This window comes from Saccopteryx leptura, chromosome 9 (assembly GCF_036850995.1).
Source record: "Saccopteryx leptura isolate mSacLep1 chromosome 9, mSacLep1_pri_phased_curated, whole genome shotgun sequence".
In the NCBI taxonomy this organism is placed as follows: domain Eukaryota; kingdom Metazoa; phylum Chordata; class Mammalia; order Chiroptera; family Emballonuridae; genus Saccopteryx; species Saccopteryx leptura.
In genome coordinates this window covers 47,829,114-47,854,719 of record NC_089511.1, presented here as the reverse complement: position 1 = coordinate 47,854,719, position 25,606 = coordinate 47,829,114, and the positions used below count along the sequence as shown (strand labels likewise).

General features: G+C 42.7%; 2 protein-coding genes across 2 annotated transcripts in view; both read left to right on the top strand.

The window, feature by feature from the left end:
- The first annotated feature begins 7,772 nt into the window (after nt 1-7,772).
- Nucleotides 7,773-16,062, top strand: IFIT2 (interferon induced protein with tetratricopeptide repeats 2). Its single transcript, XM_066349983.1, has 2 exons — nt 7,773-7,972; nt 12,746-16,062. Exons 1-2 carry the CDS (start codon nt 7,968-7,970, stop codon nt 14,139-14,141), a joined length of 1,401 nt encoding a protein of 466 aa, XP_066206080.1. The 5' UTR covers nt 7,773-7,967; the 3' UTR covers nt 14,142-16,062.
- Nucleotides 16,063-21,784: 5,722 nt separating this feature from the next.
- LOC136381357 (interferon-induced protein with tetratricopeptide repeats 1B-like) overlaps nt 21,785-25,606 on the top strand; it is a 34,406-nt gene continuing 30,584 nt past the window's right edge. The window contains exon 1 of the mRNA XM_066349982.1: nt 21,785-21,859. Coding sequence (XP_066206079.1) covers nt 21,855-21,859 — 5 coding nt within the window. The 5' untranslated portion in view covers nt 21,785-21,854. The remainder of the gene's footprint in view (nt 21,860-25,606) is intronic.

Genomic DNA, 25,606 nt, shown 5'->3' with positions numbered 1-25,606 from the left:
ACAAGAAGTCCATCATTAGGGGGCACATTAATTTAATTTTAATACAGTGTGTCTGTAAAGTCACGGTGCTCTTTTGACCGGTCACAGAAAAGCAACAAAAGACGATAGAAATGTGAAATCTACATCAAATAAAAGGAAAACCGTCCCAGTTTCTGTAGGATGATGTGGCAGCATGTGCGCATGCGCAGATGATGACGTAACACCGTGTATACAGCGGAGCTTCCCACGGCCATGCCAGTCGAGATGTGGACGGTACAGAGGAAAGTTCAGTGTGTTCTGTGGCTCGCTAAATTCGAATCCGTGACCAAAGTGCAACATGAATATCTGTGCGTTTATAACGAAGCGCCACCACATGGGAATAACATTACTCGGTGGGATAAGCAGTTGAAGGAAACCGGCAGTTTGGTGGAGAAACCCCGTTCTGGCAGGCCATCAGTTAGTGACGGGTCTGTAGAGGCTATACGGAATAGTTACCTAAGGAGCCCTAAAAAATCTGTACATGAGCCCACATTGAACTGCACTGAATAGGTATGAAACTGGGAGAGTTTTCCTTTTATTAGGTGCAGATTTCACATTTCTATCATTTGTTGCTTTCCTGTGACTGGTCAAAAGTGCACCATGACCTTATGAACACAGTGTATTTCATGCATGGAATAGCATGCAGCTATGTAAAAAAAATAATAATAAGGCTGTTCCAAATGTAAAAATATAGAACACTGCCTCTGAGATATATAAATATTTAAATATTTTTAAATAAAAGTGCAGAAAAATGTGTACAACATGCTAACATTGTTCAAAGGAAGGACGGAAGGGCAGGAAAGAGAAAGAAAAAAGAAAAGCGTATCATAAGTATGCATAGACTATTTGGAGAAGGAGCTATTCCTTCTGTAGTCTTCTTCTGGAGGCAATTCTGTACAATGCCTCTAGACAGGACACTGCACATAACTGACTAGTCTCTATTGCGGGTCTTTCCTCATGCCTTAATCTCTACTACCTCTACCCACTTGCTTACTCCCTCCCCATTGAGCATACACAAAATGCCTTCCAACCCTTTTCATTAATCCATAATTGTATCCTGATTTTTTAAAACATCACCACCTCCTAAAAGTTTGCTCTAAACACTCTTCCTCCATCTGTTAGGGAATTTACTTGTTATGCAAAAAACTTTTGTTGGGCTCCCAATAGATGTCAATTAATGTAATAAATGAGAGTGTACCAAGATGAAAAGCACACATCTTTTAAGAGTGCACTCCGCAATATTTTTCTTCTGTTGACAACACCAACACCCTTCAGTTGTCCCATTTCCCCATAACAGCTGCCTGCATCCCATGTGCTTTTTCGTTTTGAAGGACTTTTCTCTCTGTCCTTAGATATGTGAAAGTTTAATTTTGCAATCAGATTGGGAACTCCAGAAAGGCAAAGACCAGGGTTTTTATTTCATAATGATACTTCCATTCTCTGCCATTGAGGGGCACTTATAGCCTGTGCTGCTAGGCTTGATGTGAGTTTCGGGTCTCTGCCTCTAGCCTTTTAGTAGGTACACAAAAGAAGTCTAGTCGTAAACTGTGAAGTACCCTAGATGCTTTGCTTCCAGGGCCCTGATGAGGCAGCTGGTGAGAAGGGTGGAAATGCTCTTACTTCTAATACTTTTTTTTAAAAAAAGGAATTCATAGACATGCAGAAAGCACTTAATCCACACATTTCTCTCACTACCCTTGCTGTCCCTTGTACTTTTGTGTGGCCTTGTTCATCTCTCTTTTACCTACCAATACTTCCATGATAACTTACTTTTAAACCTCTTTTTATTCTCAGAATGTAACATGGACAAATATTTGAGACATTCCTTGAGGGCATTAATTTTTTTTTTTAATTTTAGCTGTTTACTTTTTTTTTACAAAGACAGAGAGAGAGAAAGTGGGATAGACAGGGACAGACAGACAGAAATGGAGAGATGAGAAGCATCAATCATTAGTTTTTCGTTGCATGTTGCAACACCTTAGTTGTTCATTGATTGCTTTCTCATATATGCCTTGACCGCCAGTCTACCGAGTAACCCCTTGCTCAAGCCGGTGAGCTTTTGCTCAAACCAGATGAGGCCGCGCTCAAGCTGGCGACCTCAGGGTCTCGAACCTGGGTCCTTCCGTATCCCAGTCCGACACTCTATCCACTGTGCCACCGCCTGGTCAGGCGAGGGCATTAATGTTTTGAATAAATGTTCTCCTAACAAATACTATCAACAAAGGTTCTATATGACTACAGGAGATTCTGGAACCAACAAGGTAAAAACAGAAACCCCATCCCCAAAGCAGAAGAAATGAGAAAAAGAAAGTAAAATGCAAAACTGACCTTGCAGAGGATGGAGCCAGGGATGTGGAGAACAGTGGCTTGATAGTTCTCATCAGAGGGCAGAATCAGGATCTAAGAAAAATTCCACCATTGTTACAGACTCAAGGCCTCTGAGATTCTTCCATGTCCCCTTTTTCAATTGGGAGTATTATTATGGTCACTGTGCACACATTGCAGGTGGTACACATCAGATATCTAGTCTTATCTAATCTTTTAGTTTATTATAGTTTCTTTTTTTAACCACCCAACCACAAGGAGTCACACATCCAGACCATTGGGGAGAACAGTGCATCACCCAGAAATTTTTGACCATAAGTTGGGTGTAATAATTGCTTTGACTTTGGGTTGACTCCCTTGTGAAAATTCAGAGTATGTTCTGTGTTTGGGAAGAAGAGTACATTCTGGATATGTAGAGCCAGAGTAGGATACTGCAATAGAAATAGCCCATGGCCCACCCAAATAAGTGCCCCCACTTCCACAATGTGAAGCTGTCATTGGGAAGGGGGCTTCCCAGTCTGGAACTATATTTCCCATCCTCCTCTTGTACAAAAGTAGGTCACAGATTGCTTGGCCTCCCTCCTAGAATTGCTGATTCACTTGGTCAAAAATGGAGCCCAAGAATTGCATTTCCAGCAGGTCCCCAGGTGATGCTAATACTGCTGGTGATTTTTGACAGGCGAGAACTAGTGCATTATACCACTTTTAGCGGATGCAGCCCCTCAAGGTGGCTTTCCTCATTCTGGGAATAGCAAACAAGGGTCTCTCTTAGTCTAGACTGAAACAGGGGCACCCTTAGGGCTATGTTAAGACAGACATAGAATATCTGTAACAACCAGAATAATCTGAACTCTCACAGTTTCATTTTTCCCGAAAGAGAAGTATTGCCAGAAGAAAGTTGGTATTTACTTTCCAGTTTCTATTTTGTAATCAGACCATGGATTCTGACTCAGCTGCCAGAGCAGGTGATTTCTCCCTGTTGAGGTGGATTATACACAGGCAAAGACCATACAGATTTCTGAAGGGTGAATCAGTACCTAAGTGTAGGAAATTAATTGTCCATCTAGCCTTGAACCCTCTCTGACCTGGATTGGGGAACTTTAGTTAAAAGCCCTGAGTGAATGTCTCTGGGATGCAAACACCAAGAAACTGTGAGTGAGTGACCTTTGGGCAGACACAAAGGAATGCATGTGAACAGGCTTTAGAAAATTAGCCTAGAGATTCTAGATTGCCCCTCACTTTGTGCTTGTTAATTAGCAAAAGAAAATGAATGTACTGGTCCAAATTAGCCCTTTCTCCAAGTCAGCAAAATGGCCATTAGTCATTCTTTCCCCTTATCACCCGATCTCCCTCCCCTGTCATCCTGTTACTTTTGTTCTGCTTTTAATCCATAAAAAACTGAGGGAGAGGAAGATTTAGGAGCTCTTTGCTTCTCTTGGCAGGCCTCCCCCTCTTCCTCTTTTTTTTTTTTTTTTTTTATTATTATTTTTTTTTCCCCTCTTCCTCTTGACATCAGTTTGTGTCTTGAGTAGGTTTTTTCCACGTGACACTGATAGTTCCCAGCGGGCTAGAGTACTGCACCTAGGCACTCAAAATACATGACCATATGCTTTCTCGGTGCTTCTGCCCAACAAGTACCTTCATTAAGAAGATTGAAACACATCTATTCTATAGTTTTCTTAAGTGCAAATTCAAAAAAAAATAAAACAAAACCCACAGTGTTCCTAGTTTTCTGTTTTAGCATTACTTGCACACTTAACAAACATTTTTATAAATACATATTAAAATTTGTAAACAGAATTAGAACTTGTAACTTTTTTTGTGTGACAGTGATAGAGACAGAGGGACAGATAGGGACAGACAGACAGGAAAAGAAGAAATAGAGATGAGAAGCATGAATTCTTTGTTGCAGCACCTTAGTTGTTCATTGATTGCTGTAAAGCCAGTGGCCAGGGCCACCATCGTAGCAGCCGCCTGGCCCATGCAGGTTCGCATTGGATTCGGACAGTCGGTAAAGAAACAATGGAGCCAAAAACTGGTGGGCCATTATCTTTAATCCTAGCTTGCACCTGGCGGGCAAGTAAAAACACACATTGGGCTCCAAAACCCACTCACATTCAGTGCTCACAAAGCTACTGACTTATCCGAGTTTCCTAGAATCAAAGGTTTCTAGCTCACCGGATTTATTCACCTCTGTTCCCCATCTCCTTCCTTCTCCCTGCAAAAACTCTGCACAAACTGGCCTCTCACTCAGCACTCTACCATCCTGGCTGCTTCTCCTGGCCTCCTCCACGTGGCTTTTCTCTGCTCTCCTCTCATGCTTTCTCAGGAACCAAGAGCGCAAGCTCCTGTTCTGCCCCCATTTTATAGTGTAGATTCATAACCTTTAATCCAATATCCAAAATAGGGAAGTCTCTGATACAAAGTCACTTATGTGGGGCATGATGGGATTGTACCACCTCACCTCAAAATGGGTGGGAAAGGCTTAATCCTAAAACTAAGCCCCAGGCTACAAGGATCCTGCCTGCCCACAGCCCACAGAGATACACATTAATATCACCTAGGCAACGGCCTCCACGTGGGCAGCGTCATCTTTAACAAAGTGAGCACAATATATTTTATCTGCCCAACAATTGCTTTCTCATATGTGCCTTGGCCAGGGTGCTACAACAGATGAGTGACCCCTTCCTCAAGCCAGTGACCTTGGGCTCAAGCTGGTGAGCCCGCGCTCAAGCCGGTGACCTTGGGGTTTTGAACCTGGGTCCTCTGCGTCCCAGTCTGATGCTCTATCCACTGCGCCACCACCTGGTCAGGCAAACTTGTAACTCTTGAGTGAGATCTAAAAATAAGAATTTCCAACTGGGATAGGGCTAGGTGTGTATCTTAATAAAAAGAAAGAAGATAGTCAAGAAGCATAGTTTCCACCCTGTCCTGAACAGAAAAATACATAATAAGTAATGCTTTCTCCAAGACTGACTAACCTGCCTGCTCATCAACCTCAGCTACTGGAGCATGTTTCCTTGTGCTCTGAGTCATTTCCTGTCCTCAAAGAAACCTGGTACTATTACTATAAAGCCAGAAGCCATGGCCAGGGCCACTATCAAAGCAGCCTGGCCCATGCAGGTTCGCATTGGATTTGGACAGTCGGTAAAGAAACAACGGAGCCACAAACTGGTGGGCCATAGTCTTTAATCCTAGCTTGCACCCGGCGGGCAAGTAAAAACACACACTGGGCTCCAAAACCCAATCACATTCAGTGCTCACAAAGCTACTGACTTATCCGAGTTTCCTAGAATCAAAGGTTTCTAGCTCACCAGCCTTATTCTCCTCAGTTCCCCATCTCCTTCCTTATCCCAGATACAAACTCTACACAAACTGGCATCTCACTCAGCACTCCGCCATCTTGGCTGCTTTTCCTGGCCTCCTCCATGTGGCCTCCTTCCGCTGCTGGCTCTACTCTCTGCTCTCTCATGCTAACCTCAGGAACCAAGAGCGCAAACTCTCGTTCTGCCCCCATTTTATATTGTAGCTTCACAACCTCTAATCCAATATACAAAATAGGGAAGTCTCTAATACAAAGTCACTTCTCTGAGGCATGATTGGATTGTACCACCCCACATCAAAAAGGGTGGGAAAGGCTTAATCCCAAAACCAAGCCCCAGGCTACAAGAATTCTCAACACACATTAATATCACCTGGGCAACGGCCCCACGTGGGCAGCGCCATTTTTAACAAAGTGAGCATAATACATTTTATCTGCCCAACAATTACCTTTATTCCCCTTGGGCCTATGTACATTGTAAACCCTTTGTGATTAGAGGTATGAATAAGGAAAAGGCAAAGAAAGTATACTTCCTCTATCATAACAAACCACTATGGTTGCCAGTTGAGTTGTGTGGGTGCCGAATACCAAAGTGGCCCATGGAGATTTAAAATGTTGTGGAGCTCAGGGAAGCCAACAATGTATAGAGACGTTAGGAATTGTTTGTCTTAGGTTAGTGATCATGATGGATCATGCAATGTCAGAGAAGCTAAAGCTCTGGAACATCAAGTTTCCCTTCTGGTCTCTTTGGTTAATGGTTTTAGTTACAAATTAGAATGAAGCTTGACCTGTGGTGGTGCAGTGGATAAAGTGTTGACCTGGAAACACTGAGGTCACCGGTTCAAAACCCTGGGCTTGCCTGGTGTTGGTCAAATGAGTTTGTAAATATGATATATGTGTTTGCTCACTTGTGGTTTGTGTTGGGTGTGGGGGACGGACTGTGGGCAGGCAAGGTCATTGTAGCCTAGGGTTTAGTTTTAAGACTGGGCTTTTCCCCACACCCTTGACTGATTCTATGATCTGGGTGGTGCACTCTCATGAGGAATCCAATTATGCCTCGGATAAGTGGCTTTGTATCAGAGACTTCCTTGTTTGTATATTGGATTAGGGGTTTTTGGTTTTCTACACTATAAAGTGGGACAGACCAGGAGCTGGCACACTCAGTTCCTACTATCACAATTGCAGGGGCTTCCCTGATCCCTTGCCCTTCATGGGAAGAGCTGGTTTTCTGCTTTTCCCTTGTCTTCTTTTGTGGTTTGCCTGTCTTGGTAAGACACCAATAAATAGGATGGCCCACCATCCTCCGACTCCGCCATTTCTTTATCGTCTGCCTGAATCCAATGGGAACCTGCATGTGAATGGCCACGATGGCAGCTCCTGGCCTTACAACTGGTCAAGGCACACATGGGAGTTGATGCTTCCTGCTCCTTTCTGTCTGTCTGCCTGTCTCTCTCTCTCCTCTCTAAAATGAATAAATAAAAAAATATTAAAAAAACAAAACAAAAAAAAAACAAATTAGAATGAAAACTAAACTAACATTTACTTATTATGTGCCAGGCATTATTCTCCTTAAAATGATGTATTTCACGTATTCACCTATTTGAGCCTCACAACACCACTGCAAGTTGGTAATTATCCCTATTTCACACACGAGAAGAAACTAAAGCATAAAGACATTCAGCGATTTCTATGGCGTCATAGCATTTAAAGCAGCCTGGTTTCTAATCCAGACAGACTAACATCAGAGTCCACAGTTCTAATCGTGAGTTCATTCATTCAATGACTACTTTTTGAACGCCAGCCGTGTGCCAGATATTATTGTAGGAACTGGAGATTCAACAGTGAATGAAACAAACAAGACACCCCTCTGTCCTGTGGAGGTTGCATAACTGCTCCTTCTAGGGGCCTGGAAGTCATATTGCTAATAAGGGTGGACTGTGAGAATGGTGCTGGGTAAAAGTTTCCTCCATCTGGGCTCCCTTGATATCAGCTGATAAGGACATCAGTGTAATTCAGCAAAAGGAAGTTCCCTCTGACTCAGCACCCAGGAGGAGGGGGTCAGTGGCCAACTCTTACTCAAGATCTATTTCCTCTTACAGCCCTGCCTATTTCACTTTCCAGTTTCAGTTTCTCTTTCCAAAAGCCAGCTGCTGGGAACGGGGAAAAGGCAAGGGAAACTAGGAATGCTCCCAAATATATAGGTCTCTTTTTGCATTTATTTGAGGCAGAGGAGGAAGATTTCTGAAGAGCACAGCAGCCTGAACTGCAGCCTTATAAAACAGGGGAACGGTGCTCGGCAGTCATGAGGTAAGCATTCTCTGATTGTGCTGAAAATGCCTAGGCTTGTTGTGGAATGCAAATCCTAAGCAGCCCGGTTTCTAAAAGGCAAGTTTCCAAATTGCTTTGCTTTGATGGTTATTCATTGCCCTTACCATGCATCTGCCTTGTAGGTTGCTGGCTTGTTTACTAAGTCATTTTCTGCCTCACACTGTCAAGCTTCCAAAGGCCAGCTCTCACTGGGGCAGCTGAGAGATGAATTCAGAGAGGTGAAGCAGGAAGGAAGAGGGCAGAGAAAGAGGGATTTATTCAGGCAGGTACTTCACTCAACAGTGGGTCCAGAGGAATTGTTCCTGGAGACTATCTTGTTGTTTCTTATTTAAAAGAGTTAAGTGAGGGGCTTTTAATATGATTCTTATTTAACAAAAAATCTGTTTTGAACAGTGTTTAGAATGCACTCAGGGTAGCAATCCCACTTCATGTGATGGTGGACTTTACTTTTAATGTGCTAATAATTCATCTCAGACTTGTATTATGGCTGGCTAAATGTATTCATTCATTCAACAGAAATATAATTTACCCTCAAATTCTGCTAATTGGCTGGAGTCCTTCTATTTAAAGTATGAATTGGAGATGATCCTCTTATACCCCAGAAATAGAAGATTGCCCTGGGAAGGAAGTGTTAGTTCGTTGCATAGAAAGGGAGCTATATTTTTTCTCCAGTCTGAGGACACGGTGACCAGACCAGATGCCTAAGTCTCAATCCTGGGAGCTCCAGAATCCGGGACACTGACTGGCCCCAGCATGTACTTCCTGGAGGACACACTGCCTCCCTCTCTACATCTCCTGGTGGCTCTTCTCGAAAGATATTTTTTCCTGCTAGTCTGCCTGATAGAAAAAGAAAAAGGAAAAAACAAGATTTGTAACATTTCCAGATGTCTGTTTCTATAGTAACTCAGAATTTTTAGAAACCTAATTCCTACTTTTTAGATTTTTCAGCTTGGTCTGCGCATAGAATCTTTCCCATGATAATCCAGACAAATCAATCTCTTCTAATTTTCTCTGTTTAGCTATAGGCGCTGTGACCAGGCATTGCGCCCCCTATGCTCTCTAAGACTGTGCTTCTCAAATGTGAGCTCACGTAAGAACCACTTGGAGAGTTGTTATAGACAGATTACTCGGCTCAACCCTCACCCCCCAGATTCTGAGTTGGTAGTTCTGGGTTGAGGGCGGAGACTGCATTTCTAAAAGGCTTCTTCTCAGTGATGCTGGCTGGCACAGCTGTCAGACACTGGAGAGGCAGCTTTAGCTCTGAGCCTGGTGAACAGTGTCACTGTGGCTTTCATCCAGACCAGAAACAGGGCAAAAGAATTGTTGTGTAAACAGACTTAAAAAGGCATCAGGAGCATAAGTCACAAGTGTGAGTCCAGGAAGCAAGTGTCTGGGACCAGCTTTGACTTCCCAGTGAAAATGAAAATCTATAATGATGCACCGACATTGGTTGCTTTTCGAATGGCCACTCAAAGGGCTTTTACATAAGAGTATATATTAAATGTCTCTATCCTGCAAATGCACAGTTGGCTGTATGTTTTGTATGTTTGAGATGATTTCAACTATATTCACTTTCTCTGCTTATTTTATATATAAAATGAGAAAGGAGCTTGAAAGCTCAAGTGCTTAAGGAAATCGTCCCATAACCTCACTGAGAAGGAAGGTAGATCAGATTGGACATTAACTGTTCAAGGGGAGGCGACTGTCATTACAATGTAGACAACAAGCCAGGCACTCTCAGGCTCTGCCCCCTCCTCCCTGACATGTTACCCACTGGGCTCAGACAATCTAGTTCTTCACTAAGACTTGCCTGGGGCTTTGAAAGGGCATGGTTCCTTCCCTGAGAGGAAGCTCCTACCCACTTCCTTTCCTATTTTTTGTTTATTCTACTTGGGGCTGTTAAGTTACCATTTGTTTCAAGTAACAGAAATGAGCAGGCACTGATTTAAAGTTCCTGGAATGGTTCACAGGACTGCACACGCCTGACTAGAGCAACCCCAGGGGGACTAGAACAGGACACTGGGAAGCTTGGGGAACCCAGACTCCGTCTTCTCCAAGTGCATCTGAGATACTCTCTGTAGCACATAATTCAGAATGTGGTCACCGTCAGACCCTGGCATGCTCAGATCTCTTCTTACCATGTGCAAACTGCCTCTGGCTCCCTCGCTCCCTCTCAGTTTCATTCCCAGCTCCCACTAGAGTCTGGGTAGAATCACACTGTGGGTTGGGAGGAGGCTATAAAAAGTAAAAATTAGGTTATAGAAGAAAATGGGGGGATATAACCTTCCGTTTGGACAAATATTTCAAAAGTGATCTTTGCCACATTATAGGATTTCCCAGATTATCTATATATTTGTTGTCTATATCAGATTCCCTAATTTTGAGAATATCAGTTCCTGATAAAAGAGCTAATTAACATATACCATAAAATGTTTTCATTAATTTTAAACGAACAAGGACATAGAGAAACAGAAACATACATTTGTTGTTGTTCTTATTGATGCACTCATTGGTTGGTTCTTGTATGTGCCCTGACCAAGGATGGAACCTGCAACCTTGGGATATTGGGATGACATTCTAACCAACTGAGCTACCCAGCCAAAGCCAAAAAGAAAATTTTAAGTGAAAAAAAAAAAGGCAACATTTCAGATTCCAATGCATAGGCAATGTAGAAAAACAATTGTGGGCTATTAATGAGTTTTAATTTACTCATCTCTGAAGTTATGCAAGATCAAGTGTTTGTTTATTTGTCTGTTTGCTGCTTCTGTTTGGTTGGTGTTGTTTGTTTGCTTGTTTTGAGGACTAACACTAAAGGGAATGCAAAATCCTCCCAGCGGAGTTGCGAGGACACCCTTAGTGCAAAGGAGCATTCCCAATAGGAAAAGGGTCTGTTTTGTGGGCTTCCTCCTGCAGCCATACTTCTGACCCCTTGTTATGAAAACAAACCACAGGAGAGGAAAAAGAAAATTTCAAAAGAAAATTATTAAGCAACAAATGCAAAAGTATTAATAAATAAACTTGATGAGACATGATCAGAACAGAAATTGACAGTCTAAGAAGGGGAGGTGATTATATTTATTCTAAAATAGAAAACATTGCTAACATAATATGTGTATTAATCGAGGGAGGATGTAGAATAATACAAATGTAGGAGAAGTGAGTAAAAATTAAGAATGGTTGAAATTAAGATTTAAATAGTTAAAATGGCAAAGTTCAAAAAATAAGAACAGCGTGACCAGGCAGTGGCGCAGTGGATAGAGCATCGGACTGGGATGTGTAGGACCCAGGTTCGAGACCCCGAGGTTGCCAGCTTGAGCACAGGCTCATCTGGTTTGAGCAAAGCTCACCAGCTTGGATTCAAGGTCACTGGCTTGAGCAAGGGGTTACTCGGTCTGCTGTAGCCCCACGGTCAAGGCACATATGAAAAAACAATCAATGAAGAACTAAGGTGTTGCAACAAAAAAACTGATGATTGATGCTTCTCATCTCTCTCCATTCCTGTCTGTCTGTCCCTATCTGTCCCTCTCTCTGACTCTCTCTGTTTCTGTAAAAAAAAAATAAAATAAAAAAATAAGAACATAGAATGCCAAAATAATAAAAAGACAAAACAACACCCATTTGATTAAAAGGTTTGGCTAAACAGAGAAAATCAATTAAGGATATATGAAAAGCTCAATTAGACAAGAAATAGAAAGTAATAGAGATTTAAAAAGACAAATTAAGGGGAACTAAGGAATTAAAAATGTAGATAAAATGGAATTGAATCTCAAAGGGACAGCAGAGATTACAATCAGGATGGCAAAACACTAAATGAAGAGATAACTATAAAGCTGAAATTTCCCAGTTCAACAGTAAATGCTAGGTAGGAAGAACAGAAACAAAAGCAATTAAACAGGCCTGACCTGTGGTGGCACAGTGGATAAAGCGTCGACCTGGAAATGCTGAGGTCGCCGGTTCGAAACCCTGGGCTTGCCTGGTCAAGGCACATATGGGAGTTGATGCTTCCAGCTCCTCCCCCCTGTCTCTCTCTCCCCCTCTCTCTCCTCTCTAAAATGAATAAATAAAATAAAAATTAAATTAAAAAAAAAAAAGCAATTAAACAGCCTTCTTAAAAAGTACAGAAATCACCTGACCAGGTGGTGGCGCAGTGGATAGAGCACCAGACAAGGACGGGGAGGACCAGGTTCAAAACCCCGAGGTCACCGGCTGGAGCCCAAGGTCACTGGCTTGAACAAGGGGTTACTCCGTCTGCTGTAGTCCCCTGGTCAAGCACGTATGAGAAAGCAATCAATGCATAACTAAGGAGCCACAACAAAGAACTGATGCTTCTCATCTCTTTCCCTTCCTGTCTGTCTGTCCCTATCTGTCCCTCTCTCTGTATCTCTCCATCTCTGTCACACACAAAGTTCAGAAATCAGTTCCCACTGATCTGGTCACCCCGTAGAGGCCCTCACAGGCAGAAAGCAGAGAGCCCACAACACCTAACAAAAACGGCCTTATTTAGGGAAACCTGTCCACTTCCTTCTCCCTATTTCTTTTGCAGCCCAGTCACCTGATGTCTGCTTCCCAATGTTTTAATGTTTTAACACATAACACCAAAATGCAGAAAGAAAAACCAAACGGGAAACACGCTCTGTTTGATTGGGGCTCACACCCCCGCGGAGGAGCGGAAGTACACTCGCCCTGCGCGGGTTTCTTGCCCTGTAAACCAGTACTGTCTCATAATGCCCACCTTTCTGCTTTTCCCTCCAGTGATACCGCTGCCAACTCCTTGGAGAGCAGCCTGCGGCTACTAAAATGCCATTTCACCTGGAACTTGTTAGAGGGAGAAAATTCCTTGGATGACTTTGAAGACAGAGTGTGTAACCAGACCGAGTTTCAGAACAGCGAGTTCAAAGCTACAATGTACAACTTGTTGGCCTTCATAAAACACCACAGAGGCCAAAACGAGGAGGCACTGGAATGCTTACAGCAAGCGGAAGACTCCATCCAGCGAGAGCACGCTGACCAAGCGGAAATCCGAAGCCTGGTCACCTGGGGAAACTACGCCTGGGTCTACTATCACATGGGCAGACTCTCCCAAGCGCAGGCTTACCTAGACAAGGTCAAACGAGTGTGCGAGAAGTTTTCCAGCCCATACAGAATGGAGAGTCCTGAGCTGGATTGCGAGGAAGGGTGGTCACGGTTGAAGTGCGGGATGAGCACTGAAAGGGCAAAGGTGTGTTTTGAGAAGTGTCTGGAAAAGAGCCCGAAGAACCCAGAGTTCACCTGCGGACTGGCAATCTCGAGCTACCGTCTGGATAATAAGCCAGCACCTCAGAACCCCATGGACGCACTGCGGCAAGCCATTCAGCTGAATCCCAACAACCAGTATATTAAAGTCCTCCTGGCTCTGAAACTTCAAAAGATGAAAAGGGAAGGTGAAGCAGAGACGTTGGTTGAAGAAGCCCTGGAGAAAGCCTCACCTGCAACAGATGTGTTTCGCGGTGCAGCAAAGCTGTATCGGAAAAAAAATGACCCGGACAAAGCTATCCAACTACTCAAAAAAGCTCTAGAATGCTCGCCCAACAATGCCTACCTGCATTGCCATGTTGGGGTATGCTATAGAGCCAAAGTCCGTGAGTATCATAGAAAAGAGAAGAATGGAATGACTGGAGGAGAGGAGTTACAGGAACTAATAGGACACGCTGTGAATCATTTGAAGAGAGCTGATGAGCTTAACGGAAACCTGCTCAATGTCTGCTCCTACCTGGCTTGCCTGTACGCACAGGCGGGCCAGTATGAGCAAGCAGAGCATTACTTCCAAAAGGAATTCAGCAAAGAGCTCACGTCTGTAGACAGGCAAGTGCTTCATCTACGATACGGCAACTTCCAGTGGTTTCAAATGAAATGTGAGAGCAAGGCCATCCACTATTTTATAGAGGGGGTGAAAATAAACCCAAAGTCAAAGGAGACAGAAAAGATGAAAAGTAAACTGCAAAATATTGCCTACTTTAGGCTTTCTAAAAACAGAACAGATCCTGAGACCTTGCACCTTCTGGCATTTCTCGAGGAGCTGAATGGGAATAGGCGGCCAACAGAGGAGAACTCCGAGAAGGTTTTGGACTCTGAGTGTCTCGACCCTTCAGCATCTCTAGCTGAGGAATGAGGAATCAGGGTGTGGTGTCCATAGGGCTACTCCTGAGACGGGGTTGAAATGCTTCTACCAAGTTGGTATCAAAATATTTAACATCTGCTATTGCATAGGCATGGACTAAGACACTGACCACAGTACTGGATTAGGGTGTAGGAGGAACTCTGTTGGGACAGCTCTGTTAACACTCGAATTGTGCAAGGAGTTTGGGAGAGAGATTATTTGGGAAGGGAGTGGGGTGTTGGTCCTATGGCTTGGTATCGACCTCTGGGGAGCAGTTTGCTCTGTAACATTCTTTTAGTCATTCTCCAAGGGGCGATAACTTGAGTGTGTTTCTATGTTTATATAAAGTGGCTAAATTCCTCACATCTGTAACACGGGTCCATTTTGCACTGTTTTTCTATCACTGGAGTTATTTGTGATCCTGTACAGGAATGCGCTATCTCCACCCAAACGCTGGGGGACTTTCACTTCTGCTTTCTTGCTCCTCTGCCCCAGATAATCCTCAGTTTACACTGTCCTGCACAGCTGGAGTTCAATTGCCCTATTAACTGAGATGAGAACATGGTTTGAAAAATACAGGACAGAAAATAAGTCAAACCTAGAAGGGACATATCTCAGAGAAGCACTGGGGTCAGTCACAGTGCATAGGTTTAGGAGTTACACAGGGAGATTCTTCCTCCACTCTGCTCTCCCTGTAATCATAATACAACATATGAAGAATAAAAAAAGAGGTTCTGTACACTATGCTAGAAACCAAAATAATACGTTTCTTTAAAACTTGTGTGAAAAAATATATGTCTCACCAGGCATGATGGGAACAGGGTAGGCAAAAGAGAGAAAGAGGAAGGATAGCTGGTTTGTCATTGTAGATTGTAATCATATGGAGAAATTTTCATTTCCTTAGCCACAACTAGAAAAATTTCTTCATAAGATGAAGAACCCAGGTTCAAGATGATAAGAAAGTAACAGAACAGGGATTCATTTGATGGATAAGGACCTAGTGAAAGGTCTTGGGAAATAACATCAATAATGGAAGGTTTTCCCAACATTAGAAATATTGTATATTTGCTAATATAAAACTTCTCTTAACCCTGAGAGTGTTTATGAAAACCGCCAAATTAATATGTCTGGGAAGACCGGGGTTTTCTAGATGGATACTGAATAGCCTGTGAAGTCAAGGTTGGTCGGACATAGCTGACCCAGCAGGAGACCAGCAGTCACCCTCTGGGTTGCAAATAGAGACTAGGAGAGTGGGGGAGAGAAGAAATGTTGTTAAGGGTACAAACTTGCAATTAGTGGATAAAGAAGCCTGGAAATCTAATGCACAGTATAGTGATTATAGATAACAATATTATGTTATAATCATCAGTCTTGCTAAAACACTGGATCTTAGTTATTCCCACCACAAAGTAGAAATGATAATTATACGGTCTGAGAGGCATGTTGTCAAACAATGGCAATCATAGTACAATATATAACTGTATCAAATCAATATGCTGTATACGTAAATTGACACAATACTGTATGTCAAATATGTTTCAATAAACTTAATATATATTAACATAAGCAATTAAAACAATATATATTAACATAAGCAATTAAAACATTACATAAAATTCAAGTTTTTTTTTAAATTAAAATTTTCAACTACTGTAACAATTTTTGTGTTTTCTGTAACAAAAATAATCTTGTGTGCCCTGAGGCCATCAGTATGCACCATATGGATTCCTGGAAAAAGTCATAGATTTAATTAATAAATAATTAAAATGTGTTGAACAAGACGGGTAATAGCAAATGTTGGAGAGGCTGTGGAGAAAAAGGAACCCTCATTCACTGTTGGTGGGACTGTAAAGTAGTACAACCATTATGGAGGAAAGTATGGTGGTTCCTCAAAAAACTGCAAATAGAACTACCTTATGACCCAGCAATCCCTCTACTGGGTATATACCCCAAAACCTCAGAAACATTGATATGGGAAGACACATGTAGCCCCATGTTCATGGAAACAACCAAAAAGCCCTTCAATAGAAGACTGGATAAAGAAGATGTGGCACATATACACTATGGAATACTACTCAGCCATAAGAAATGATGACATCAGATCATTTACAGCAAAATGGTGGGATATTGATAAAATTATAAGGAGTGAAATAAGTAAATCAGAAAAAAACAAGAACTACATGATTCCATACATTGGTGGAACATAAAAACGAGACTAAGAGACATGGACAAGAGTGTGGTGGTTACCAGGGGTGGGGGGAGGGAGGACAGGGGGAGAGTTAGGGGGAGGGGGAGGGGCACAGAGAACTAGATAGAGGGTGGCGAAGGACAATCTGACTTTGGGCGAGGGGTATGCAACATAATTTAATGACAAAATAACCTAGACATGTTTTCTTTGAATATATGTACCCTGATTTATTAATGTCATCCCATTACCATTAATAAAAATTTATTTAAAAAAAAAAATGTGTTGAAGCATAAAGGGAGTTCTGGTTTTTCTGAAAATTTGATATATCTTAACTCTTACAGTCTCAGCTATAGATAAATGAAATGTTACACTGAGTATGAACTGGCTCCAGTGACCCAGACTGGTCTAATATCATAGCAACTGAATAGAACCATTTTTTTTTCTACAGCTTTCTTAAAAGTCCAGGACTTCAGCTTATACCCTGACATCCAGCATCACGCACCATAGTACACACAGACACCCTGCACCCACACTGTTGGTGGGTGGGCTGCTGTCCTCCTCTCTCTTAAATCTTGACATCTGCTTCTATCCACATTCTCCTCTTCTGATCTCCATTATGAGAAATGAGGAGGTGCGCCTGATTCTGTTGGCACCCTTATGTAAAGCCAGTAGAGCAGCCACCATCACAGCCGCCTGGCCCATGCAGATTCGCATTTGATTCAAACAGATGGTAATGAAACAATGGAGCCAAGAACTGGTGGGCCATTACCTTTTAATCCAGCTTGCACCCAGCGGGCAAGAAATACAGTGGGAAAACACTTCTCTTTCCATTCAGAGCTCTCAAAGCCACTGACTTATCCGAGTTTCCTAGAATCAAAGGTTTGTACCTCACCAGCCTTATTTACCTCTGTTCCCCATCTCCTTCTCTCTGCACAAATTCTGCACAAACTGGCTTCTCCTTCAGCACTCCACCATCTTGGCAGCTTCTCCTCTCTAATGCTAATCTCTAATGCTAATGGAACCGAGAGAGAGCAAGCTTCCAGTCTGCCCTATTTTATAATGTAGAGGTCAAAACCTTTAATCCAATATACAAATAAGGAAGTCTCTGATACAAAGTCACTTATCTGAGGCATAAATGGGATTCCTCATAAGAGTGCACCACCCTACATCAAAAAGGGTGGGAAAAGCTTAGTCTTAAAACTAAGCCTTAGGCTACAAGGATCCTGCCTGCTTACAGCCTGTCCCCCCACATCCAATGTGCAAACCATAAGCGAGCAAACATATATATCATATTTATAAACCTATTTGACCAACACCTGCCTTGGAGGCTGTCTGAAGGCATAATAAGTAAAAGAATAGAATTTCCTGATAAGAAGAGAAAGAGACATGAAACCCTGAAGTCTCTCTTGTTTTTTTAAGAGGCTTCTGGTGGAAAACATGATTCACACCAGCAGCAAAGGTAAACTCGTTCCACTGAACTGAATTGGACAAGATGCTTCTCAAGGGAAGGTTCAGCTCACTTTGCTTGTCTAACTTATTATTGGATCTGGTGCCTGGGGAGGGAAAGTAGGCGTGTTCTGGGTGGACGGTAAGATGGGCAAGTATGCTGACCTGGAATGAAGACCACTGGCACCCCTAGTGTGCTAAAGGAGATACAGCAGGTGTATGGAATCTTGTTCATGCATGTCATATCGCCAGGAACAGAACCTTAAAAGGAACAAGGTGGAAAGGGGTAGGGAAGAGATGTATGACATATAACACTTAATATTTATCTGAGGGCTTAAAGTTAACAAAGATGATTGGAAAACAATAAGGAAAATTATGTATATAGCTATGTTTTCTGAAATGACATTATACAGGGAACAAATGGAACCACATTAATTGGAATGACTTGTAATTCTTTGGCTCTTAATCACATCTCCCAGTGCAGGACATTTGACCCGCCTCGTATGCTCACCCTGGTAAAGAATATGCCTCCAAAAGGCATCTCCTAAGTGCTAGTGAACAGGTCTGTCAGATTATCTGATCACATCAGCTGTTTGTACGGTTCCAGCAGCCATAGCCATCAATGTCCTCTGCCCATGAAATGGCTTCACTACATCTCATCATTCTCTGTATTTGATTGCCACCTTGAGGGTACTGATATCCCTGCCAAAGATGCTCTCAAGTGTGATCATACTCATTTAGAAGTGAGGACAACTTATCTCATCTTTGTCTGGGTTCCAAGTTATACAAAATATTTCTCAGCCTCAGAGTCCTCAGAGAGTGATTTGTCAGCCTCTGCTTATAGTGAGTTATCCCGTAGCACTCAAATACAGCCCTTGGAGGCAGCAGACCTGAGTCACGCTCTGCATTCATCCATCTTTCTTCCCACCTTATGTCAACTGACTTGTACAATCTGCATTCAGTGAGACTGGAAGCATGAGAGCATTAGAATCCCGAAGACAAACAAGACTGTGTTAGGATCCCTGCCAGGTGCACAATCAACCTTGGATTTTAGCCAGGAAATGTAGGTTCCAACAAGAGACCATACCCTCCTGTCTCCTCCCTCCATCCCTCCACCATTTCCCGGTCATTTAGTTTAAGGAAAAGGGAATAACTTGGTTTAACGGATTAGAATTTTTCCTTATGATTTACAACGCAGCTATCTCATTGTTGGTAATCTATACCTTCTTAGGAGGCTGCAAAGAGAGAAATCCTCAATGACTAAAATCCTTAATGCAAAATGGTACGGCAACTTTGGAAAACAGCTTGGCAGTCCCTCAATTTGTTAAAAAAAAAAAAAAAGGTATTATTATACAGCCCAGCAATCCCATCCCTTGTTTCATATCCAAGAGAAATGAAAACATATATTCACATAAATTTGTACATGGATGTTCAGAGTAGCATTACTCATAATAGCCAAAATGTGGATCTATCAGCTGGTGAACTGATATATTAAATAAGGTATAGCCATACAGTGGAATGTTATTTAGCAATAAAAATAAATTAAGTACATACTAATACACACTACAACACATATGAACCGTGAAAACATTTGCCAAGTGAAAGAAACCAATCACAAAAAGTCACATACTGTATGATTCTTTTTTTGTAAAATGTTTTAGGTAGGCAAACATAGAACCAGAAAGCAGATGAGTGGTTGCCTAGGGCTGGGAAAGTGGTAGGATTGGAGTGACAGCAAATGGAGTTTCTTTGGGGAGTAATGAGAATATTCTAAAATTGATTGTGATCATGGTCACACAGTTCTGTGAAATGCTGAAACTATTAAATTGTATATTTAGTGGATGAATTATATGGAATGTGAATTACATTTTAATATAACTTAAAAATTAGGACTCTTATTACAAATGTATACAGGCTGGGGCAAAAGTAGGTATACAGTTGTGAGTACTTGAAACAGAGTTCATTTTTGTATTATTATTTATTAATTATTGTATTATTTTATTTTTAATTTTGTTATTTATTGATTTGAGAGAGAGAGAGAGAAAGAGAAGCATGAATTTGTTCCATTTATTTATGCATTCATTGGCTGATTCTTTTTTGACGGGGGCAACAGAGATAGAGACAGAGAGAGGGATAGATAGGGACAGACAGACAGGAAGGGAGAGAGATGAGAAGCATCAATTCTTCGTTGTGGCACCTTAGTTGTTCATTGATTGATTTCTCATATATGCCTTGACCAGGGGGCCATAGGAGACAGAATGACCCTTTGCTCAAGCCAGTGACCTTGGGCTTAAGCTGATGAGTTTTGCTCAAACCAGATGAGCCCACGCTCAAGCTGGCGACCTTGGAGTTTCAAACCTGGGTCCTCCACATCCCAGTCTAATGCTCTATCCACTGCGCCACCACCTAGTCAGGTCATTGGCTGATTCTTGTATGTGCCATGACTGGAAATCAAACCCACAACTTTGGTATATTGGGATGATGCTCCAACCAACTGACCTACCCTGTTAGGGCTGTACTATCATATTTTCCACATGAATTACTGCAAACCTAATTTTGCTCCATCCTGCATTAAGAAAGCAAGCTTTTCTATGATCGCCTATTTTTTAAAAGATTTTATTTATTCATTTTTAGAGAGAGGAGAGAAAGAGAAAGGAAGGGTAGAGAAGCAGGAAGCATCAATTTGTAGTTGTTGCCTTTCCTATGTGCCTCGACCGGGCAAGCCCAAGGTTTTAAACTGGTAACCTTTATCCAGTGCAGCCACCACAGGTCAGGCTCCTCCCCTATTTTTAACCCCTAAGTTTGTTTGCATTGTCTTGTGCACAATCTAAATTCTTTTAGGTAGTTAAGGGAGATGTAAAAGTTTTTCTTGAGTTTGCTGGGTCTTGAAATTCTTCAGCTCAAAATAGTCCACATGCCAAAGCAGCATATTTTAGGGAAGGTCATTCTTCACTCCTTCAGAAATTTTATAAAAATTAAAAAAAAATCTCTTTGGGTTATATTACTCCTTCTGAGCTCAAAGCATAAAGACAGGTATGTTAATTTATCAGCTGGCTAACCAGCCATTAGACCAGGGGTCGGGAACCTATGGCTCAGGAGCCAGATGTGGCTTTTTTGATGGCAGCATCTGGCTCACAGACAAATCTTTAAAAAAAAAAATTAATAATGTTAAAAATATAAAACATTCTCATGCATTACAATCCATTCATTTCCTACCACTCATGTTCATGGTTGCGGGTGGCTGGAGCCAATCATAGCTGTCCTCTGGGACAACACCAAATTTTTATTGAATAATGTGTAAGGTACACAGGTCGTTGTATGGCTCTCACGGAATTACATTTTAAAATATGTGGCGTTCATGGCTCTCTCAACCAAAAAGTTTCCCGACCCCTGCATTAGACAATATTATGTGTTACTATTTCCCATTTTACAGCTGGGAAAACTAAATGATTACCTTAGGCTACTCAGAGAGATAAACTGCTTAAGGTTCACTCCAGGGCCTGGCTTCCTATATTTAGAGGCAAAACAGAAAATTCAAGTTCAGCGATGTGACTCTTGGATAGTCCCAGAGCTAGTAAACTGAGCACACAGAATTAAATCTAGGTCTCCAGATGCAAATTGTCTCCCACAGATCAATTTACTGAACCAAACTCCTTTTTACAAAGTATTTCAGGAACAATTTTTCAAATCATGTAGTCCTAGAAATCCCTATGTCTGAATCTCTTACAGACTATTAAAAATGCAGTTTCCTGGGACCAACCTTCGATTTATGGTAAAGGGAGTGCTGAATTGTAGTTTGAGTCTGTTTACTGTACTTCTACTGAGCCATATCAGAGCCCAAGCTTACGTTTTCTTTTCCTCCTCCTGATCTAAAATTAGTTTCACTTTCCAGTTCCGTTTCCCTTGTATAATAGACTACCAACTCAGAAACAGAGAGAAAGCATTTCGTTTGCTGATGCCTTCCCCTGCTACGCCCACTGCCCCTTTAAATAGTTCCTTGAGCGGTTTCTTGCAGAGACTAGGAAGATTTCTGAAGAGCAAATCAACTTGAACCCAGCTTTTGACAGACCAGCAGGGAAGCGATTGCCATCATGAGGTCAGTGAGATAAGAATGCATAAATACCACTGTTCTTGAATGCTAATCATAAACTGAGTTTCTCCAGTGCATACAAGTTCCTGAGTTGTCCTGTTACTTATGGACTAAATGTGCCTTCATCATCATTGCCACTTTCTACTGATGGGGCTTTTCTGGAGTACACACTCTGCTCCCTAAACTTCCAGCACTGTCATGGAACAGCCGCGGTGCTGGCAGCCGGGAGCTGTGATGAGAGGGATGGAGGCTTGGCAGGAATGGTTAGATTCACTCACGCACAAAGTTGGCTGATTCAATGTTAGAACTAAGGGAAATGCTCTTTATGGGTTTTTATTGTTTTCCTTTGAAGAACTAAAAGACTGCCTTCTTGTCATTGGAAAGGAAGCAGAATTTGTAGTCCAAACCCAATTCACGCTGGGAGGAATTTTGCCTTGAGAGCTTGATAACATCAAGATGGGAAGTAGAAGAAATGATTTTTCCTCCTATTTCTTAAATGAACACAAACCAAAAAGCTTACAGTTGATTTTTGTTGCTATGATGAAAACTTGTGAGCAGCAGAAAATATTATAAGTTCTCTTCAAAACACAGTGACCTAATCTCTTACTGAGATAATTTCTAGTGACCAAAAACAGGAAAGTGGTCGCCAGGGGTGGTGGTGGTGCGAAGGGTTGGAATTGACTGGGAAGACACACAGGACGAACTTCGAAGATGATGCAGATAGTCTATGAGGATGCAGTGGTGGTGGTTACCTGGGAATAGGTACATTTGTCCAAACTTATCAAACTGTACAGTTAAAATGGGTGCATTTCATTGTATGTAAAGTATAACCTTAGTACCCTTGATTTTTTTTTTTTTTTTTTTTTTGTATTTTTCTGAAGCTGGAAATAGGGAGAGACAGTCAGACAGACTCCCGCATGCGCCCGACCGGGATCCACCCGGCACGCCCACCAGGGGCGACGCTCTGCCCACCAGGGGGCGATGCTCTGCCCCTCCGGGGCATCGCTCTGCCACGACCAGAGCCACTCCAGCACCTGGGGCAGAGGCCAAGGAGCCATCTCCAGTGCCCGGGCCATCCTTGCTCCAATGGAGCCTTGGCTGCGGGAGGGGAAGAGAGAGACAGAGAGGAAGGAGGGGGGGGTGGGGGGTGGAGAAGCAAATGTGCGCTTCTCCCATGTGCCCTGGCTGGGAATCGAACCTGGGTCCCCCGCATGCCAGGCTGACACTCTACCGCTGAGCCAACCGGCCAGGGCCAGTACCCTTGATTTTTTTAAATGCATATAGACCTGCTGGAGTTCTGCCATCACATAGAGCTTCAGGAGAGATAGAACTGAAAGAAAGAGAAGCCCCTTCCCATAAAACACCATAAGGAAGGACTGAAGGATTGATTGCCTGCAGGGGAAGGGTCCTAGTGACCAATCAGGGAGCAAAGAAAGGGAGACGCAAGGATTCCCAAATACTCTGCAGGCTCAGATTAGGGGATGAGGGCAGAGGGTGGTAGGGTAAGAGGATTCACTGCCAAATGCCTCAGGTTACCTTTTTAAATATCATGGGCTCCTATTCATAAGTAATGTTAATTGTGCCTGCCTCGGTAAGGTTGACCAGAAAACTTGGCTCTGTCCAGAGTCTTGGTAGCAGGTCTGCCCAAGAGGTTTTGTGGGGATCTGAGCTTGAGTGTGTCCAGAGCCATTGACCTGAGGAAGTCTGAGAAGGGCATTCTGGACTGTGCTGGACTAAAGTCCACATCAATGTGCTCTGTTCCCAGAGGCAGCAGGGACCACCTCAGTCTTGGCTGCTCCTCCTCAAAAGTGCTAAAAAGTGTCAAAAAGGGAGCCATATGGGGAAATGTCCAGCCCTGTTGGCTGGTTCATGGGTACCCTCCTCTGCCCCATCCGCTGAGGAACTTGGCTGACCCCTACACCTACTCAAAATTCACTTAAAATCGTAACACTAATATACCAGTAATTATGATTGTAACAGCTTCTATGTGATCAGTAGTGGCTAGTGTAGTCTTAAGTGATTTATATGCATTATCTCATATCATCTTTCCCATAGCCCTAGGAAGGAAGAACTGTTATTTCTTTATTAGCCTTGTTTTCTAGATGAGTAAAATGAGGCTCTTAGAGCAAATTACTCACCTAAGAGTTTACATAGAGAGTAGGTGTCAAAGCAGAGTCATTACCCAAGTGCTGAAATCTAGTGCCGAACACTGCCTGGCTCTCTGCACAAAGGCCAAAAGGGTGAAACATCTGAATGCTTTTAATGATGCTCACATTAGAGAGAAAGGGCAGGGACTGGGAGGACTAGGCTCTCAGGGCTCCTATTCGGAGAGTAAGGACAATTCTTTGATTGCAACTCACTTCTTAAGGTCACACCTTAAGTGAAGGTAAAAACCAGTCTTCTCATAGCATAGATTTCTATAATTTGGATGGAAGGAAAAAGGCAATTCATTAAGGCCATGTTAAACTGAGGAAATGAGCCTGACCTGTGGCGATGCAGTGAATAAAGTGTCACCTTGGAACACTGAGGTTGCCGGTTCGAAACCCTGGGCTTATCTGGTCTAGGTACATGTGGGAGTTGATGCTTCTTGCTACTCCCCCCTCCCACCCTACCCTCACCACTCTCTAAAATGAATAAATAAAATTTTAAAATCTTTAAAAAGGTGAGGAAATGAGGCTAAATGATATGATTCAAGAAATATTCCAGAGCTAGTCAAAGAGATACCCGAAATCCAGGTAGGTGTCCTGGTGTTACCAGGGGTCCCCAAACTTTTTACACAGGAGGCCAGTTCACTGTCCCTCAGACCGTTGGAGGGCCACCACATACAGTGCTCCTCTCACTGACCACCAATGAAAGAGGTGCCCCTTCCGGAAGTGCGGCGGGGGGCCGGGTAAATGGCCTCAGGGGGCCGCATGCGGCCCGCGGACCGGACCGTAGTTTGGGGACGCCTGCTCTATTCTAGACTGTCTGACTCACTACATTATCTTCAGCAAGTCAATGGGAAAGTGCTTTTCAAAACACCTCTGGAACAGTGCTTCTCAATTTGTGGTTCAGAGACTGCTGTTATTGAACAGAAAGAGTTTGTTCACATGGCACTAGCAGAGCCAAACACTAGACACCAGGAATGGTAGCGAAGAAATATTGTCTATTTTGTTATGAATGGCGCCACCCAGGAGAACAAGAAGCTAATGCTCAAAAGTCCAAACTCCCGGTGGTATGTATGTTATAGATTATAGCAGGCAAAACCACAAGACACTGTGTATTAGGCATGCAGGGTCATGCTGGAAGCCGATTGGTCAAAAGGGAGGTAAGGGTAATGAATCATTTCTTCAGGCCTTAAGGACAGCTCTGAGATTCTTTCTGGCATCCCATCCCTCCGCCTGGTCTCATAGGAAAATAGTCCGGAGGGTCATTCCACCTCAGGGCTCAGGAGCTGAAATGGAACAAGTTAAGATGTTATCTTCAGCCTGCCAGAGGTCATTGTGATAATTGGTTAGATTTGGGCTACTGGCTTCTGCTGCCGTGGCTCTGAGGGGTATATCTATAAAGAGAGATATGATTTCTAGAAATAGGACTTAAAGTTAAATTTAGCCAAAGTCATAAGAACTCTCGTTTCACTCCAGCAACAGAAACTCCAGGGTGCATGAAAAAATGCAGATTCCTGAGCCCAAGACACCCCCAGATTGGCTCAGAATCTCTAGGAGTAGGGCATCTATCGTGCCTTTAACAAACTCTCAAACACAATTTCAGAGC